The sequence below is a fragment of the Bombyx mori genome, chromosome 17, assembly GCF_030269925.1.
Source record: "Bombyx mori chromosome 17, ASM3026992v2".
NCBI lineage: Eukaryota > Metazoa > Arthropoda > Insecta > Lepidoptera > Bombycidae > Bombyx > Bombyx mori.
The window spans coordinates 5,142,741-5,161,187 of NC_085123.1; the positions used below are offsets into that span (position 1 = coordinate 5,142,741).

Sequence of the window (18,447 nt, forward strand, 5' to 3'; positions counted from 1 at the left end):
ACCCTCAAACACCCCAATTAGACTTTAATAGTATAAACGCTATGCATACACCAAATATTATTTATATGTGCGCTAACATTGATTATTTGTGAAATTAGTTATTCCCATTTCGTGGAAATAAAATGGTCACCGATTCACACTCCGCTGCGCACGCACACACAGACATGTACCTACTCGCCGCGCCCCTTGCTCAATGCACTTTAATGACCGTTTTCGTATTTGTTGTTTTATGTTAGATAATACTGCAATGTCACTTTTCACTTTTTCAAATGCGGTTATTATCTTATTCTTTAGTTCTTCGGCACTTATTGTCTGTGTGTTATAAACTAGCGATTTAATTCGCCCCCACAAAAAAAGTCGAGAGGCGTCAAAAATATTTTGTTGACTTCGTTGTTTAGATTTTTCTTTGATCACCGCCGACGCAACCGCGTCGCCGCGAACATCGGGATTAGCCTGCCGTCTATTGTAAGAATATTAAGCCGACGAAAGAAAGGGATAGTAATTATTTTTGTAGTACGTGGCTTTCTTTTATGTATTGTAGAGTGTTGCTGTGTGCCGGCGGTCGCTGTTGGTATTGTGTGCGTAGGTATTTTATTTTGTAATAGACTATTAGCCTTGAAATAAGTATCAGATTTCTTTAATTAAATAATTTTTTTTTTTACTAATTAGATATTTCATTTTAAAAAGTCTTAATACCCTGACTTACGTTCCATTTTCGTTTCTATGAACTGTTTAGCTAGCTGTGTAGGTGACTGTAATTTACTTAGTTTTAACTAAATTTTAGAAAAAAAAATTGGTACATAAAAAACAATCAAAATCGATCCAGATTCCGATTCTGAACAAATTACTTTCAGGGTGTGCGTTAATTATGTTACATGTTGTATTTATTCGTTCTAAGTCTGATTTACCGATTGATGTGATAATTAAAACTAAAACGAGAACGATGCGGATATGTATTCAAATAATACGCTATTTGATTTATAATGAAACATTTATTTTTTAATATGTTTAATTATAATTGAATAACAATAGTTACAACTTCCTATTTCTTTGATAACATAGGATAAATGTACATTTATGTACGTGACTATTTTCGTTTTCCTATCTAATCGTTGGTACCCTAGGGGCTTTTCCAACTATGGACTTAAAACTGTATATTCATTTATTTATTAAAATTATTAAAAACTCCATTTTTATGTTACATTATTATGATCACGTAACTGTAACAATGGGCCTCTTGAGGGCTTGCCGGGTTCTGCGACGCTTGTCTTTGTTGACTCTCATTTGGGTCGCCTCTCTGAACAACTGCACGCTTTCAGCCGCCTCGATGTCTCGCTTCATCCATTGTAGAGCGTGTAGGTTATATCCGACCATATCCTGTTATAATATATAGTACGTTACAAATTAATCGTTCCACACTCATTGTGTAGAGAAAGTATTCTTTATTGCAGACCAAAAACAAGAAACAATGCGAACCATTAAATACAAAAAAAAAAAAATACAATTGGCGTTCTTATCGCTAAGAGAGATCTCTTCCAGACAACCATCAGGTGGAAAAGAATCGTTTGGAAACTAATTACACGCGGTGTACTAATCAATTGAAATACACATACACACACGTACATACCTATATATACACAATTCCTTACATACATTAAAATATATATATATATCAGCGAAGGTACGGCCACTGTTGCAGGCTCGTCATACCAGAAAAATGAAATAAATGAAGTTGATTAATATGAAACATGGCATCAAATGAAAAATGAAAATGAAATGAAAACTAAATGAAATGAGAGATCATATGGGATGAAATATAATCTCAGTAAAATTGTGGTCATTTACTGAGACATTTTCAGTGGACTTTTTGGAGGATTCCGAGAAGTCACGTTCAGCGGCTTTGTTTCATTTTCCCACATTTGTGCACTTTCACAGATACTAAACAATTAATAAACCACCGTTATTACACATTTAAACCTGAATGAACACCTAAATAGACAAAATAAAACAAATCACACAACGTCACTCCTCACGCTCCCGCCAAAAAGTCCCATCTGAATATATAAATAAACTAGCGACCCGCCCTCGCTTCGCTTCGGAAACATTAAATTTTATTATTGATAGCTGAGTCTCGCGATGTGACGCCGCGGGGCGAAGCTAGTCCAAAAAAAGTAGCCTAAGTTACTTCTTATATCATTAGCTACCTATCAGTGAAAGTCTAGTCAAAATCGGTGCAGCCATTCCAGAGATTAGCCGGAAAAAACAGAAAAATTGTAAAAAATGTTATTTTGGTCTATGTACCGTATTCATATACATGTAATAAAAAGCGGTTATTTCACTATTACAAACAGACACTCCAATTTTATTTATATGTATAGATAAACTGGAATTACCCTCAATTCGTTTAATTTGATTGAGGCCTTCGCTTGTATTTGTATGATGTGCTTTAACAGAGCCTTGTTGGCGACGAGGGGCGCGTGATGTATCTTGAGGAGGAAGAGCGCCACCCTGCAGTACAGCTCCGTGTGGTCGCCGCGCTCCAACAGCGTCGGCAGCACGCGCACTATGTCGCACGCCACGCTGAACGGTATCAGCAGCAGGGCTTCTTCTAAATCACTACACGACAATACGATAAATATTATAAACGAAATTGAAAGGAGGGGGGTTGGGGGGGAACGCTGCCACCCTCACCGGTCTGACACATTCAGCTTTGGAACGAAGGTCGCCTAGTTCTCAGTTACAGCCATAGATAACACATATAAATTAGTTATAGATAAGCAACTCAAGCACTCAACAATAAATAATATTATGTAGTTTAAAAAAAAACGCTTTTATAGGAAATCCAACCAAAAAATAGAAAATAAATTTTAATAAATTTGAATTAAAAATAGTGTAAAAAAAAATGATTTTATTGTAATAAAAAGTGTTTTTTTTAAACTATTATTTATTTTTCATTTTATAGTTTAATTTCAATTTTTTCAATTTTTCAAAAGTTAAAACAATTTAACTGTTTTTTAAATAAACTACTACTATTTGAATAAGAACTGTTTGATGAACTCATCTTTGTAATTAATACTTCACTTTTAAATTTTATTGCCTTTTGTTTATTTCACTTTTACACTAAACACAATATTGCAAATTACCCGAGCACAACAATAGCGGAGGATTTTTATCTGCGTGAGAGCAGACGTAGACACTAACGCGCATGCGCACTTGTCAGTACCCAGGGAGAAAAATTTACACTTTCTTCCCTGTACAGCGAGAGGAAAACCGAACTTTCGGCGTAGGTAGGGGAAAAATAGCCTTTAAACCCGGAGCTTTAAGGTCAAATATGGTTTATAGGCACATTCCACCTTCATTCAATGTAAAAACTAAAAAATCTTAGAAATGGTATTTAGTTCCTTCATCCACCCATGTCTTCAATTATAATCAATATAGAAGGAGAAACAGCAATACGTTTATCGTGTTACCTTGATCTGACTCTCTTGACGGTCTCGACGAAGAAGTCCTCGGGTGTGGTGCAGTTGAAGGCAGCCATCAGGAGGGGCGGCTGAACGAACTGACCCCGAGCTTCGGATAGCTCGCGCTTGTATTCAGCGCCGACTGACAAGCATTCCATGATCGAATCCGCCTAAACGAAATTGTAGTTCAATATCTATATATTAATATGTGAAGCAAAAACTTTGTATCCCTTTTTTACGAAAATTGCGCGGAAGGAGGAGTATGAAAATTTCCACACTTATAGAGAATATAGAGAAGAAGTGCACAACGCTAATATTTTTTTAAGATAATGCATAAAAGATACATTAAATCAATAAAGAAAACATTACACACGCTACTATGTATTTGACACAACACATCGTATAAAGATACTATTTCTAAACTGTCAATTGTGAAACTTTTGTTATTCTTTAGTCTGTGGTCAAATTGAGAATAAATTAATATTGGGACTTTTTGGCGGGAACGCGAGGAGTGAAGTTGTGTGATTTGTTTTATTTTGTCTATTTAGTGTTTCTTCGGGTTTAAATGTGTAATAATGGTGGTTTATTAACCGTTTAATATCTGTGAAAGTGCACAAATGTGGGAAAATGAAACAAAGCCGCTGGACGTAACTTCTCGGGATCCTCCAAAAAGTCCACTGAAAAATCTTAGTAAATTACCACCATTTTACTGAGATTAGATTTCATCTCATATCATCTCATTTAATTTCATCCTAGTTGATTAATGTCTCAAATTAATCATTTTCATTTCATTTCACTCCATAACATCATTTTTCATAAAATTAAGAATATAGATTAAAATAAGACATGACTTAAAGGTCTCAGTTACCAGGTCATAAAATCTCATAAAAAAAAAAAAAAATTAATATTGTTTGTCTTTAATATTATTTGTCTATAGTGTAGTCTTGGCGAATCTGTGATTATTTATAGAAGTATAATAAATAGTCTTTGACAATAGAACCAATAAGAATATTCAAACTTATAATTTCAATTAATTATAGTCGAATTTCGACTAGTGCGGGGACCACTAGTTCTTTTAGACGTCAATTTTGTAAATAGGTAAGATGTTCTTGATAAAAAACTTCTTTGAACGTCAAAGGTAAAATAATGGTACGCCGGTAAATATAATCGAACGAATATCGAAGAATCTAGTAGCACCTAGAACGCTCGAGAAGTACAACACCATCTATTGTCAGATAGCGAAAACACACAATACTAGACTTTTGTGGTATATTCTCGACGATTCTATGGATTTCGTCTCGACTATAAAAGCGTTGCAGAGATGGCACGCAGTCAGTCAGTAATCGAAACTACTCGAAGCAAAACCGCGAACGGATCAGCTGAAGCGAAGCGGAAGAAACGAATTGAGAGTTTTAAAGTGTTTGTTGAGTGGTCTATGTGTTTTAAGTATTGAATACAGTTTTTAGTCGTACTTTGGTGGAATTTTATTTATCCCGAACCCCAGCGCGTAACAATAATACCTCTCCGCAATCAAAGAACTTGCATTTTTGTTAGTGTAATGTATTAATAACGATTATTAGTAACGGGTGTAATTTATTAATACAAATTACTTACAGCTTTCTCTGCGCCTATAGTTTTCTTAGTTGGCATTTGAAGACCCGGTAAACCAGGTACGGGTGCCTGTAATGAAACAATACAAGAGTCGTTAAGCAAAACATATTATTATTTATGCTATTCCATTAATTTAAAGATTATGGTTATTAATTTCACGCTTTAGGGTATTTTTTTTATTTAAAGAGTTATAACCTTTCACCCCTCGATACAGTATATTAATTATGGTAACTACGAGAGTAAAAAAATCTTTTCAATGGGCCGTTCAGCTTAGTGTGGTATTTGTCTTCATTTAATTTATAAACATCGACAATTTGAAATTAATATATCTTCAGAGATCAGACTTCAGGCTAACTTGTACTTTAAAGTCTTGGATGTTATTGGATCTTATAGTTTGTTTAATCCATAGACACAGCTCACTGAGTTTCTCGCTGGTTTTTCTCAGTGGATCACAATTCCGATCCAATAATAGATTCTACAAAGCACTGCACTTGCTAGGGCTAGTATTAGCAAATTCCCTCAGGTTGAGCCCGTGAGCTCACCTACCCAGTACATGCCTACATGGTAACTACGAGAGTTTTTTCTTTATTGCCCGTGTGGGCAGACGAGCGCATGGCCCACCTGATGGTGAGTGGTTACCGTCGCCCATGGACTTTAGCAATGCCAGTGGCAGAGCCAAGCCGCTGCCTACCAAATCAAAAAACCTTCTCAGTGGGTAGCGATTCCGATCCGGTGGTAGGAATAGTGAAGCACTGCTCTTCTCTCAGGTTGAGCCCGTGAGCCCACTTACCCATCAGGGCGTAGCTGGAATAGCCTCTTAGGTTACCAGCGATTAGGTAGGAAAAAAAAAATACATGTGTGCAATTCACACGTGGTAGAAGTGAAAACCTTCAAAAATTAAAATACCGTTATCCTAAATGTCTAAATTTAAGTAAAATTTTGTCATTAGTAAATAATTGTAAATCATCTTATATAGTGAGGTAGCGCCCTCTGTGAATTGATATTTTAACTTCACGTATAAACCTAAATTAACACTCAGTACAAGAGGTTTCAAACACACGTTAGTATTAAAAAATCTCATAGATTAAAAAACACTGTATTAAAAAACCCTACACTGAGAACGTCTAATGTGTTCTATCTCATTCTCTCTATGGCTGAATCCTATACATTTATGTGTTTGTGTCTCTATGGACTTATTTTTTCGTTTCATCGAGTTCGAAATCACAACGATCCTATAGTACATTGTGCACCGTGTTTTTGCAATTTTACGCGCGGGAGGAAATCTGTTTTTTAATTTTTAAATAAACTACTACTAATTGAATAAGAACTGCCTGATGAACTCATCTTTGTTTAATACTTCACTATTAAAATTTATTGCCTTTTGTTTATTTCACTTTTACACTAAACACAATATTATAAATTACCCGAGCACAATGGAGGAGAATTTTAAGTGCGTGAGAGTAGATGTAGACACTAACGCGCATGCGCACTTGCCAATACCTAGGGAGGAAAAGTTAGACTTTCTTCCCTGTACAGCGGGAGGAAAACCGAACTTTCGGCTTAGGTAGGAGAAAAAAGAAGTTTCACTTAAAAAAAAGGCAGTCGTACATGTTGTTCTCCGGTGGCGAGTCCCTCGTCGCGCTCGTCGGTGTCGCCGAGCACGAGCGGCTCGTCCGTGCGCGCCCACAGCCGCACGGCGCCGTCCGCGCCGCACGACGCCGCGTGCAGCCCGCCCGCGCCCACGCACACGCCGTGGCACGCGCCCGCGTGGCCCTGCGCACACACACAACACCACTCTAAACAACAGCTACGATATTTGTATCACTCACTAGCTAACCCGGCAGACTTCGTAGTGCCTCAATCGATAAATAAAAGACCTAAACTTTTGTATAAAATAAACTTAAAACAAACAATAGGAATCCCCGTCCGATGGGGGACACATCAAAGTAAAAACAAAATTGTTATTTTTATTTAATTCCGAGCATTTTCATATTTATCTACCTTTTAACCCTTCTCTGGACTTTCACAAATAATTTAAGACCAAAATTAGCCAAATCGGTTCAGCCGTTCTCGAGTTTTATCGAGACTAACGAACAGCAATTCATTTTTATATACATAGATATTGTGTATATTCTATTCTATCAGCCCACAGACATCCACTGCTGGACATAAGCTCCCCCCAAGCCTCCCACAAAGGTCAGTTCTACGCTGCCTAAACCCAACGGATTCCCGCGAACCTCAATAGGTCGACGGTCTATCTTATAGGAGGCCTACCTACATGTGTATTACTACAAGGATTTCCTGTATGTATGTATATATGTGACAATGGTTTATTTATTTAGCTCTTAGTTGGGTGGACGATCTCACGGCTCACTTAGTGTTAATTGGTCACCGGAGCCCATAGACATCTACAACGTAAATGCCGCCACCAACTTGGAGATATGAGTTCTCTGTTATTTGATCTACTTTATGATGTATGATTGAGTTTACACTTGTAACGATATAAAGGGCATCACCCTTAATGAGCTCGCAAGACGTCCTACCACCAGTAGAGTATAACAGTAATACGTAGAATACCAACATCTGTGTGGTATTGCAGTTACCATCAATTAGGGAGTTAAATAAGAAAACAGCTAAAGATATTACTTCCGCGATAATAATATTAACAAGAGGTCGCATTCTTTTACTGGTGGTAGGACATCTTGTGAGTCCGCACGGGTAGGTACCACCGCCCTGCCTATTTCTGCCGTAAAGCAGTAAAGCGTTTCGGTTTGAAGGGTGGGGCATCCGTTGTAATACTTGAGACCTTAGAACTTATATCTCAAGGTGGGTGGCAAAAAAAATATACACATCTAAGAACTAGTAGAACAAAACTCAGCATCGAAAACATTTGATAGTACAGATAGATCAGGCCTGGGCAAATGGCGGCCCGCGGTAGAATTTTGTTTGGCCCGTGAAGCATTGTATATATTATTATTAAAAACACATATATTAGTTTTTGTCTAACATAAATTGGTGCATAAATTTTTTTTGATAAAATATTAAGCAATACTGATACATATTATCAGGGCCGGTGGCAGCCAAAATTTTCTCCCGGACAACCACTCTTTTCAGCGCCTCCTATTCGAAAATATAGTTATGATAATTGAACAATTACAGTATGTATAATAGTCGCACAATATAAAATTAGAAAAAAACTGTTTGGCCCGAAGTCAAATTTTCATCTGCAATGTGGCCCCACTATCAAAATATTTGCCTGAGATAGATGATACTGACAAACCGGCACGACTCACATTCAGCGTGATGATATTCTCGGAGGTGTCGGCGTCCCACTGCTTGATCTTCCCGTCCTTCGAGCCCGTGAAGAAGTAGTGCGTGTTGGGCACGAACTGCAGCGCGGTTATGGAATCGTTGTGCGCGAATATCGACTTGTGACAGTCGCCGAAGTCCATGCCCCACGTCTTGACGTTGCGGTCCGCCGAGCCCGTAGCTATGAGGTTCGAGTCGTAGCTTATGTCCAGACAGAGCACTGGCAGCTTGTGCCCGTAAAGAGAAAGGTAGAACTGAAAAAAAAAAACTTTTTTTTAAAACCTATTTTCCTTGCCGACACGTGCTGGCGATGTTCTTCTTCCGGTAGTAGATTCTGCGAAGCACGCCTCTTGCTAGGGTTCGTGTTAGCAACGTAGTCAGGTTTGAGCCCCGTGAGCTCACCTACTAGTTAAGGTTACGCTGGAATAGCCTCTCAAGGCTCTCAGCTTAGGTAGGAAAAAAAAATTGATGTTCTTCTGTTTGTTCAAATCAAATATTAGTACAACTCATGTTGAAATGTCAACGGGCATCTGGTGAATTAAATGCTTAAAACCAGAGGACATTTCAATATTTTTTTTGTGCCCTTATAAACATGGCCATTACATACGACACACACGATGGTAAGTGGTAATTAAGTTATAATTAATTATAAATTATCATCAATATTTTAGTTTATGCGTAAAGAAGAAACGTAAATGAGAACTTACCTTAAATGTATCAAGGAAAAATATTTTAACAGTACAGTCTAATAAGGCGACCGCGATGAATTTGTTGTTGGGACTGATTTTTACAGCTGACACTTGCTCTTCCAATTTCAGTGTTCTAGTATGAAGTAATGATAAAACCTAAAAAAATTAACCAAAGTAAGCATTTAGTGTATTGTATTTCATAAAAATATTGGTCTTTTTTTAATACCTTTCCTTTGGCTTCGACTATTGGATCATTTATTAATTCGAACTGCCATAGCTTTACAGTTTTGTCGGCTCCACCCGTGTAGCAGCCTCTCTGTAACACAACGATAAAGAGTTCATATTATTTAGCGATTTTTCATTTTCTGTTCGACTTAGGCCAGTAATCTAATATATTTAAGTTTTTTCGAATTTTTGTAATGTGAGCCACGGCCCTTTTTCTTTCCTACCTAAGCTGATGGTCTAGAGAGACCATATCAGCGTCACTGGTATAGTAGGTGAGCTCACGGGGCTCAAACCTGATGATGTAGCTAACACGAACCCTAGCAAGAGTCGTGCTTCGCAGAATCTACCACCGGATCGGAAACGCGATCCACTGAGAAGATCCGGCGAGAAACCCCGTGGGCTGCGTCTGTGGGTTAATTTACTCGCCGAGCCCTTCGTCGCAAGCGACGGGTTCGACGAAAACGATGACCGATGCTTGGGGTGGGGTACCTAAGAGCACCGCTAGTGGATCGGGAGGATCCGAGATGACGTGTGTTGGGCGACGTCGATCGGCTATGTAGTTACCGGCGGCCACGATGAGAGGGTTCTCGTGTCTAGCCGCTTTGTCGAAATGGATAAGCCACAGCCCATTGGTTAGTAAAGTGTTTTACAAGAACCCCTAAAGAGTACAACGTGCAATAATAAAGCTAGTTCGTCACCAGATCCGGAGTGAGTCCTAGGGCGGTGCAGTTGTCCGTGTGCGCGGGTATGGTCTCGAGGAGTCGTCCGGCCGCCACGTCCAGCACCAGCAGCGCCCCCCCCGCACACCCCACCAGCGCGTGGCGGTCACCCGGGGCCAGCGCGGCGCACAGCGGCCGCCCGCACGGCACCTCCATCGTACGGATGCACGTCTGACTAGATCTACAGATAACGATTCCAATATTATGAATGTATCGGACTTTTTGACGGGAACGCGAGGAGTGAAGTTGTGTGATTTATTTTATTTTGGCTATTTTAGTGTTTCTTCGGGTTTAAATGTGTAATAACTGTGGTTTATTTGCTGTTTAGAATCTGTGAAAGTGCACAAACGTGTGAAAATGAAACAAAGTCGCTGAATGTAACTTCTCGGAATCCTCCAAAAAGTCTCAGTAAATGACCACATTTTTACTGAGATTATATTTCATCTCATTTCATCTCATCTCATTTCATTTCATTCCATTTCATACCATGTTTCATATTAATCAACTTCATTTTATTTCATATCATTTTTCATAAAAAAAAATTCATTAAAATTCAAATAAGACTTGACCTAAAGGTCTTAGTTACCAGGTCAAAAAATACTTTAAAAAAAATTATGAATGTATCCCGTTTCGCGGGTCGACGAACTGTCACGAAGACGGACTGTATAGACCAAAATGATTAACATGGTGTTCTCACACCGCTGAACGATAACAATGCTCGAAGTTCTCTAGCTCCTAAATGCTATTGTTTACGCATCTACTCCTCTCTTGTGAAGTCGGTAAAGACGGACGGACGGCGAACCGGCGGAACGGCACTAACTCCTTGCCGAGTAAAAACACATCCACATTCAATTCTCAACAAGACTCACTAGCTACAAGACGCGCGATATATAACATTTTTCTTTCAGATTAAAAAACGTTTGATGGTATTTCATAATTTAAGCGGTATTAGTCACAAACCATCCAAAATCAGGAAGGAGATTGAGGAAACAATAACATTCATCAAAAGCTATCTTAAATACTAGAAGTTGAGCATATCGTAAGTCGCCCGAAGTATGGCCGAGTGCTTCCATTCTGCCGCGAAAGTTCATTTAGATTCGGAGAAGGAATTGAGAGTTATTTTATGGCAGTAGCTGGCGCACCAAATATTGCTGGTTCCCATGAGCGCCACAACTACTTACCACCAGGTGAGACGTACGCTCGTCTGTCTACAAAAGCAATTAAAAATAATTGCAATTTCAAGTTCAGTTTCTGTTTCTATAGACTCTGATAACCGTTTACCGTTACTGAGTTACTAAATTCATCAGTGTGCTTAGTGCGACTTTTTTAACGTTATCGATAGCGTAAAAGTTAACTTAAATTTATAAGCAGTTGGAACAGCGCCCCTAGCCGCAAACGTAGGTAAACGTTCCAACTGCATACAAATTTGAGTTAACTTTTACGCTATCGATAACGTTAAAAAAGTCGCACTAAGTACACTGTTTCTATTATATAAATATTATGTCTTCATGGATTATCTTCAGATTCAAACCAATAGTAATTTGTTAATATTTTTTTCCTAGTAAATAATACGCACCTATTCCAGAGTTTGATGGAATCTGCTGATGCAGACAGTATTGCTAAGTTATCTGAACTGATCACTACACATCTGGGGTCCTTTTGATGACCAGGCTGAGTTATTTGTTTTAAGCACCGCACTATAAAAAAAAAGGTTTCTTATTCATATGTTCATTCATACATGTAGGCATTAAAAATGATTTGATTGAATGTAGGTTATCATTTTCAATAGAAATTATCCGGTCTGTGAGTAGCTGGGGCTTTGTGATACCAAGGATCAGGAATGATAAAAAAAAAACATTTGCATCCATAGGCATATAGGTATAATACGACCGATGTATCTTGGCGAGTCCGAACTTCGCGCAGAAGGCTGCGCACAAACGTTTTTAGGAACCAAATGGTGGCATGACCGACGTGCGCGGGGCGGAGGTCTAGGCTAGGGATTGACTCTGTGTAAGCACAATCGTCCCTTTATTCAATCAAATATTGCAATCGATTTTTATCGATTTAGAATTTATTGATTGTTGTTTTTATGAGATACTGAACGAAATAGATTTAAAAACTTATTGAATGTTGTCGTTAGTAAACGAGACCTCATCTTTAATTAAAAAAAAAACTAATAACACTTTATTTTCTTGGTTGAAAGACATGATTTAGTTGAATATCAGTTATTTATAAACAACTACTACAATAGGGCCTGTTTGTGAATATTTTAAACCTCCTATAAAATGGAATATAAATAAAAAAAATTATTTAAGTTTTAATCAATTTGAAAAAAAATCGATTAAATAACATGCTCAAACACGCATATTGGACATCCCTTTTCTTGACAACGTATAAATTCGGTAATTCTCGGTACGCGGTAATGTGTCTCACTCACACGCTAGCATTAGTGTCGTGTTCGTGTCGCTATCTCTGTCTTGAGTACGGGCGGCTACAAAAGTTTTCATTGATTTGTTATTAATATACTGTTTATGTTTAGTGCTCAGTTTTTTGTTTAGTTTTAAGTTTGTTTGTGTTTAAATTTATTTTAGTATTAAGTGTCCCTTGGCATTTATACTATTCGTTAACAAAGATGCCACCAAAGCATAATAGTGTTTTAAATCGTCGGCCCACAAACATAATTTTTGTTTTTTTTTTTAAAAAAGAAAAAGAAGAAGGCGTAAAAGATTTTGACAGTTTTATTTAGAGTTGCTAACGCAACTGGTGTATCGCAACGCACAGTACAGCGGATCGCAACTGAAGGCAGTGTTCGGGCTTACTTTCGAATTAATTTAATTACGTTATTTTTACAGCTTTCTGTCTTAATTTATTATTCTTTTATTATCTCTCTTTAATTTATTATGTTATTTTTATCGCTTTCTGTCTCATAGTGTTTTGATATTCATTTTATTTGTACTTGATCCCTGTATATGGAAATATTAATTCGTATTTTGATTTAAAAAAATGAAAGCTAATAACACTTTTTTTTACGAGTGTACATGCGCGAAAGTTCACCTGCGGTTATTCAGACTCGCCAAGTTACGTCGGTCGTATTGTACATGTTATAATATCGATTATAATTTTAAATTCACAAAAATATTGAATCAATCACAACCAAGTCAATTCACAATATATAACATACAGAAAATTCAGTCAAAGAAAGTACCTGAACGTAAATTTACAGGTTCCACATATTACTGATAAACTACTTTATTAATATTTACCTTCATCTCCATCTTCTAGTTTCAAACTATGCAGTTCAACTGTATTGTTAGCCAGTGTAATACCAACACGCACCTCCCCTGTGGTACCCAGTAACAATGTTGCAGACTTTAACTTGGAATTCACCTTAACTGAAGTCAGCCTTCTCACTTCATCTGATAGTGTTAATATTTGGGGTATCTCTGTAATTTCCGGGTCCACTTCACCAGTTTCTTTAAGTTTACTAAAAACAAAAACTTCCATTAAGAGTGCACCTAACAAAAACCTTATTTCTGTATGTTAATAGAGCTGATTTATATATAGTAAATTTTATCATATGTATTTAATAAAACTACCTAGAAAAAAACTTTTTCATTTAGTTATATAAAATTGGGTTTATTTTATTGTCAATGTCTCACATTCCGCTTGGTGTTAGGATACAATAAATAAACTCAAATAATTCGTAGAAGTGATATTCAAGTAATATGTTCCATGGGAGGTACACTCTGCGGAGTTATTTTTGATGATCTGATCATCTAGATTTTAAGATAGTACCAGTCGCCATCAGAACATTATTCACCAAGGCAATGGCTCACTCATCATTAGGCAATAAAACAAAGTAGCAACGCATCACCTGAGATATGAAGTCGTAGTCCCAAATGCAGTATGTTATCATAAATACATACAAGCCACAATTCTTAATTACTTCTCAGCAGAAATATGGACTTGAGTCTGATCTTGATCTTTGTAGGTCCACAATCTACCACCGGTAAAAACCTACACATACGTACGCTAATTTTTTTCGTCGCTTCTTTATTCGTTTATCCATTCTCATTTTAGCCTGTTCATCTGAGCAGAAAGCAAAAAGTTCGAGAAGGGAATCGGTTCCATAACAGGCTAATACAGTCTGCCCTGGGTCCGTTGCAATACCCACAACTCTTCCTTTACCACCTCTTACTAATGTTCCAACTTGATGACATTGTAAAACCTAAAATTATATTTAAAACAAATATATATTTTTAAAGGTCATTCTTACAACACAAAAATTATTTTTTGTATGACAGATATTTTTGTTAACCTCTCATATTCCAGAGTCCCATACAGTCAGAAAAAAAGAAGCAATTGAAAGCAGAAATAGATGATTCGAACAGCTACCACTTTTTTATTTCAGTACTATAGCATTTTACATTTGTCCTGGTGATGAGTAATTACATTGCACAGTTCAACTTTAATACTCTTACGCCGGTAAGGGTAACGCCATCCTATCGCCGAATAGTCGAACGAATATCGAAGGATCTAGTAGATCATCTAGAACGCTCGAGAAGTACAACACCATCTATTGTCAGATAGCGGAAACACAATACTCGACTTGTGTGGAATATTCTCGATAATTCTAGGGATGTCGTATCGGCTATAAAAGCGTTGCAGAGATAGCACACAGTCAGTTAGTAATCGGAACTACTCGAAGTGAAAAAGCGAACAGATCATCTGAAGCAAAGGGGAAGAAGCGAATTGAAAATTTTAAAGTGTTCTCTGTCTAAGTGATAAATGCAGTTTTAATTTATACTTCGGTGGAATTTTATTTATCGCAAACCTCAGCACGTAACAATACCAACAGATAAAGATTCAAAATTCTGACACTTACAGAGCTCTCTTCGATTTCGTCAGTTTCTTCTAGTTTGACTATTTCAAGTTGATGTTTTAGTTTATCCTCGTCTTTTACATCCTCAGTCCAGTTTAATTTCCATACTCTAAGCTCTTGGTCCATACTTCCTGTTACTAAGTACCTCTCCTCTTTTAAGAGCACTGCAGCCCACACCTGAAATTTAATCAAGGCTGTGTGTGTCAAATAGATCAATATTTTTTGGATATATTCAGTATTGCTGATTTACAACTGCTTCACATTATTTTATTATTATAATAATAATAAGAAGTAGAAATATTACAAAACTTTAAAAATAATTTATTACATTTACCAAAGCTCTTTTTTATATTTGTTTGCAATTAAATTATCATTGTCCACTGACTTTAATAACACTATATTACACATTAGGGTATCAAAGTCTCATTGTCTCACACATTATATAAAAGACAATCATCCTATCGAGGACTGAAAAATATTTTTAGTGTAAAGGATAATACATCATGAATATGCCACATTCCACCCGATTAATACTAACTCAATAATGGAACAATACCCTTAACCTACATGACACCTTAAGACATGAGGATGGAATCTCAATTATATTAGTTTGAATATAACGACTCTCACACCTCTAGATAGCAGCCCATCTGCAGAATCTGTTGAAATAGCTGTAATTCCTACTCAGTTATGGTTATTAACATAAGCTTATAACTTTATTCCAAAACTGCACATACCTCCATCTGATGCCCTCCAAGTGTCTTGAAGCAATGTTTAGTCTCAATATCCCAAAACTTGACAAATGTGTCTTTTGATGAAGTCACAATGCAGTTTTTTCCATTTATAAATGACACACTTGTGATAACACCTTTGTGGCCACTGAACCTTACTTTACCTGTTTCTGATATCACATCCCAAAGAATTACTTCTGTGTCCTTAAAGATAACAGATAAGTAATGTGTAGTTACTCACTGGTTTCTTCTAATACTTAAACAATCTATGACATTTTTAAATCAATTACTTGTTACAGTAGTACTAAATCTATTTCCAACAAAGACTTTTTTTATAATTAAGATTGGGCAGTATGATGTCTTCATATTTTTATGCGCATGCTTAGTGGTAACTTTTAATTGGTTTTGCTAGTAGATAAATGGTGGTCAGTTATTCTTGTGGTAACAATGTTACTAAATTTAATAAAATTAAAGTGTTTTATTACTACCTATAGCATTTACTAACTTTGGTTAGATTGTAAATAGATTCAATGAATTACTATCAAAAATATTGATTTCAAAGCCTTTTTCATTTTGATAGGCACAAATAAGCAGTAAGATGTAATTAATGTTCCCTCCCAGTGCACCTCTGTAATCCCTGTTACATTTTAACTCTTACCCTTATAAACAACATTTTTTTTTAGGATTGCAGGATTGTTTTTATAAAAACATCATCATTGAGACTAGGTGGGTGGCGCATTTACGTTGTAGATATCCATGGGCTCCAGTAACCACTTAACACCGGGTGGGCTGTGAGCTCGTCCACCCATCTAATCAATAAATAAAAAATAAAAAATAAATTATACTGTTAATTTAAATAAAGATTTTAAAACCATTTTTTAACTATAAATTTGTTTTTTAGTTTGACATTTCTATAGACTATCAGAAAAAAAATGATGCTACATCAATTTATGACTCTTTTGGTATTGATTGGTTATTATACACATCATAACTTGAATGCTCAACTTGAAATCTGAGCTTGAACTCTCGTTTGCACTATATAACATGGGTTTAAACCTTCAAAATAGAATTCACACAAACCTACCTTTGATCCAGATACCAAACGGTGTCCTTGGTCATCAAACTGCAAGCAAGTAATAGCAGATTTGTGTCCAGCAAATACACAAACTACTTCATTGTTGGTGAGTTCAAATACATTAATATTTCCATCAAACAAACCAACGGCCATGTGGTTTCCAGTAGGACTTGCGGCAAGTTGTGTTACAACTACATTCTCTCCAGGCAACACTTGTGCCTATGAATAAATTGGTTAAGTATTATTTTTTTATCAAATACTATACGCGGTATACACAAAATTAAAGCAGTGCTCAACAGAACTGAGTTAAAGAATTTATATCCTTGGTGAAATCAAGAAAAAAAATTGCCATTGAATTATGAATACATAAAATTTCTACTTTTCCTTTTATATATTTTAATCTCTGAATAACTCAAGTAAAGGTTTAATTAATAAGCTTTCAACTAATCATTCATCTCACAATAGGTGATAATTTAATTATAATGTTATAACTAGAGATTTACATGATTACTATGAATGAAACTTGTCAATTTTGTATATTTTAACATTTTAATTTGGTTCATTGGATCCTGTTTATATTTTTAATACATGAAATGCATATCTTTAGTTCAACATCGTTCTATTTGAAGTTTTAAATGAGACTATGCAAAATATTACAGAAGGGTATATGAATTGAAGTGATTTGCATAAAATATATTTAACCAGTAATTTTGAGGTGAAATTAAATAACATTTATACAGGAGTTAGTTTCAATGTAAATTTTGCTTCACTAAAAATTATACCTTTAATTCAAATATAAGATAACCGTGAATGAAGCGATATAAAACATTGATAAATACATAAATAACAGGCCCCGGATAAAGGGTATTTACATATATCTTACCTTTTCACCAAGTTTCATGTCCCAAATAATAACATGTTCACATGCTCCAACAGCGATGTATCTACCACTAATACCATTCAATGTTACATGTGTGCTATTACAGTCTGCACTTGCAATAATATTAAAAGAGCCGGTCGGGGCGTACCGCAGATATTGTTTAGTTAGACCCATGCTTGACACTTTTTATTTTGTTTAGGTATCATCACCTCACTAACCTCAATTTTCTAAGCACCAAAACCAATAAAATTGAAGTCAACTTCAACTTTTCATTCATAAAAACCATAGACCTATATAATAAAAACATTCTCACTTGACATTTGACAATTGACAGCAAGATATAATGACAGTTAAAGTTTCCAATTCTTTATTTGTATTTAGTTATCTGTGAATACTTTCAGAATTTTGTGAGGATCATGTATTTAACCAGGTGGACCGACGACTTAGTGCGCACGGCGCCGGCGGGAAGTCGTTGGATGTGGAAGGCGGAGGACCGCATTCTGTGGAAGGCATTGGGGAAGGCCTATGTCCAGCAGTGTGCAGATAAAGGCTGATGATGATGATGTATTTACTTCTTTCTGCGTCTTTTCTTAAACATAAATGACTGAAATAGCTCAAGAAGCCTCTTATCTCACCACCTGGATGCTCTGACGGACTACCAACAATGATGGCTGAATTGGACTCATTTTCCCTAACGGCTTCATCGGTCAACTGTATCCCTGAAGTGGCCGAGTGTCTAGTTTCATTGTTGTTTCATATTGATCTTTTCACCTCTAACGGTTCTGTACCAGCTGGAACACAAACGTTATGCCGGCCACTCACACGCGCGCAAACATTCGTACATTGTAGGAATGTTCGCGCGCAT

General features: G+C 36.5%; 1 protein-coding gene across 1 annotated transcript; it reads right to left on the reverse strand.

Annotated features, from left to right (window-relative positions):
* Nucleotides 1-972: 972 nt before the first annotated feature.
* Nucleotides 973-17,897, reverse strand: LOC101737448 (WD repeat-containing protein 3). The gene is made up of 16 exons (XM_038016686.2): nucleotides 17,586-17,897; nucleotides 16,712-16,921; nucleotides 15,634-15,831; nucleotides 14,900-15,073; nucleotides 14,046-14,242; nucleotides 13,278-13,498; nucleotides 11,591-11,711; nucleotides 9,994-10,195; nucleotides 9,297-9,386; nucleotides 9,089-9,226; nucleotides 8,366-8,635; nucleotides 6,681-6,845; nucleotides 5,076-5,141; nucleotides 3,471-3,631; nucleotides 2,394-2,616; nucleotides 973-1,377 (listed from the first exon to the last, which is right to left on the reverse strand). The coding sequence occupies exons 1-16, from the start codon at nucleotides 17,754-17,756 to the stop codon at nucleotides 1,213-1,215; spliced, it is 2,772 nt and encodes a 923-aa protein (XP_037872614.1). The 5' UTR covers nucleotides 17,757-17,897; the 3' UTR covers nucleotides 973-1,212.
* Between the last annotated feature and the right edge of the window lie 550 nt (nucleotides 17,898-18,447).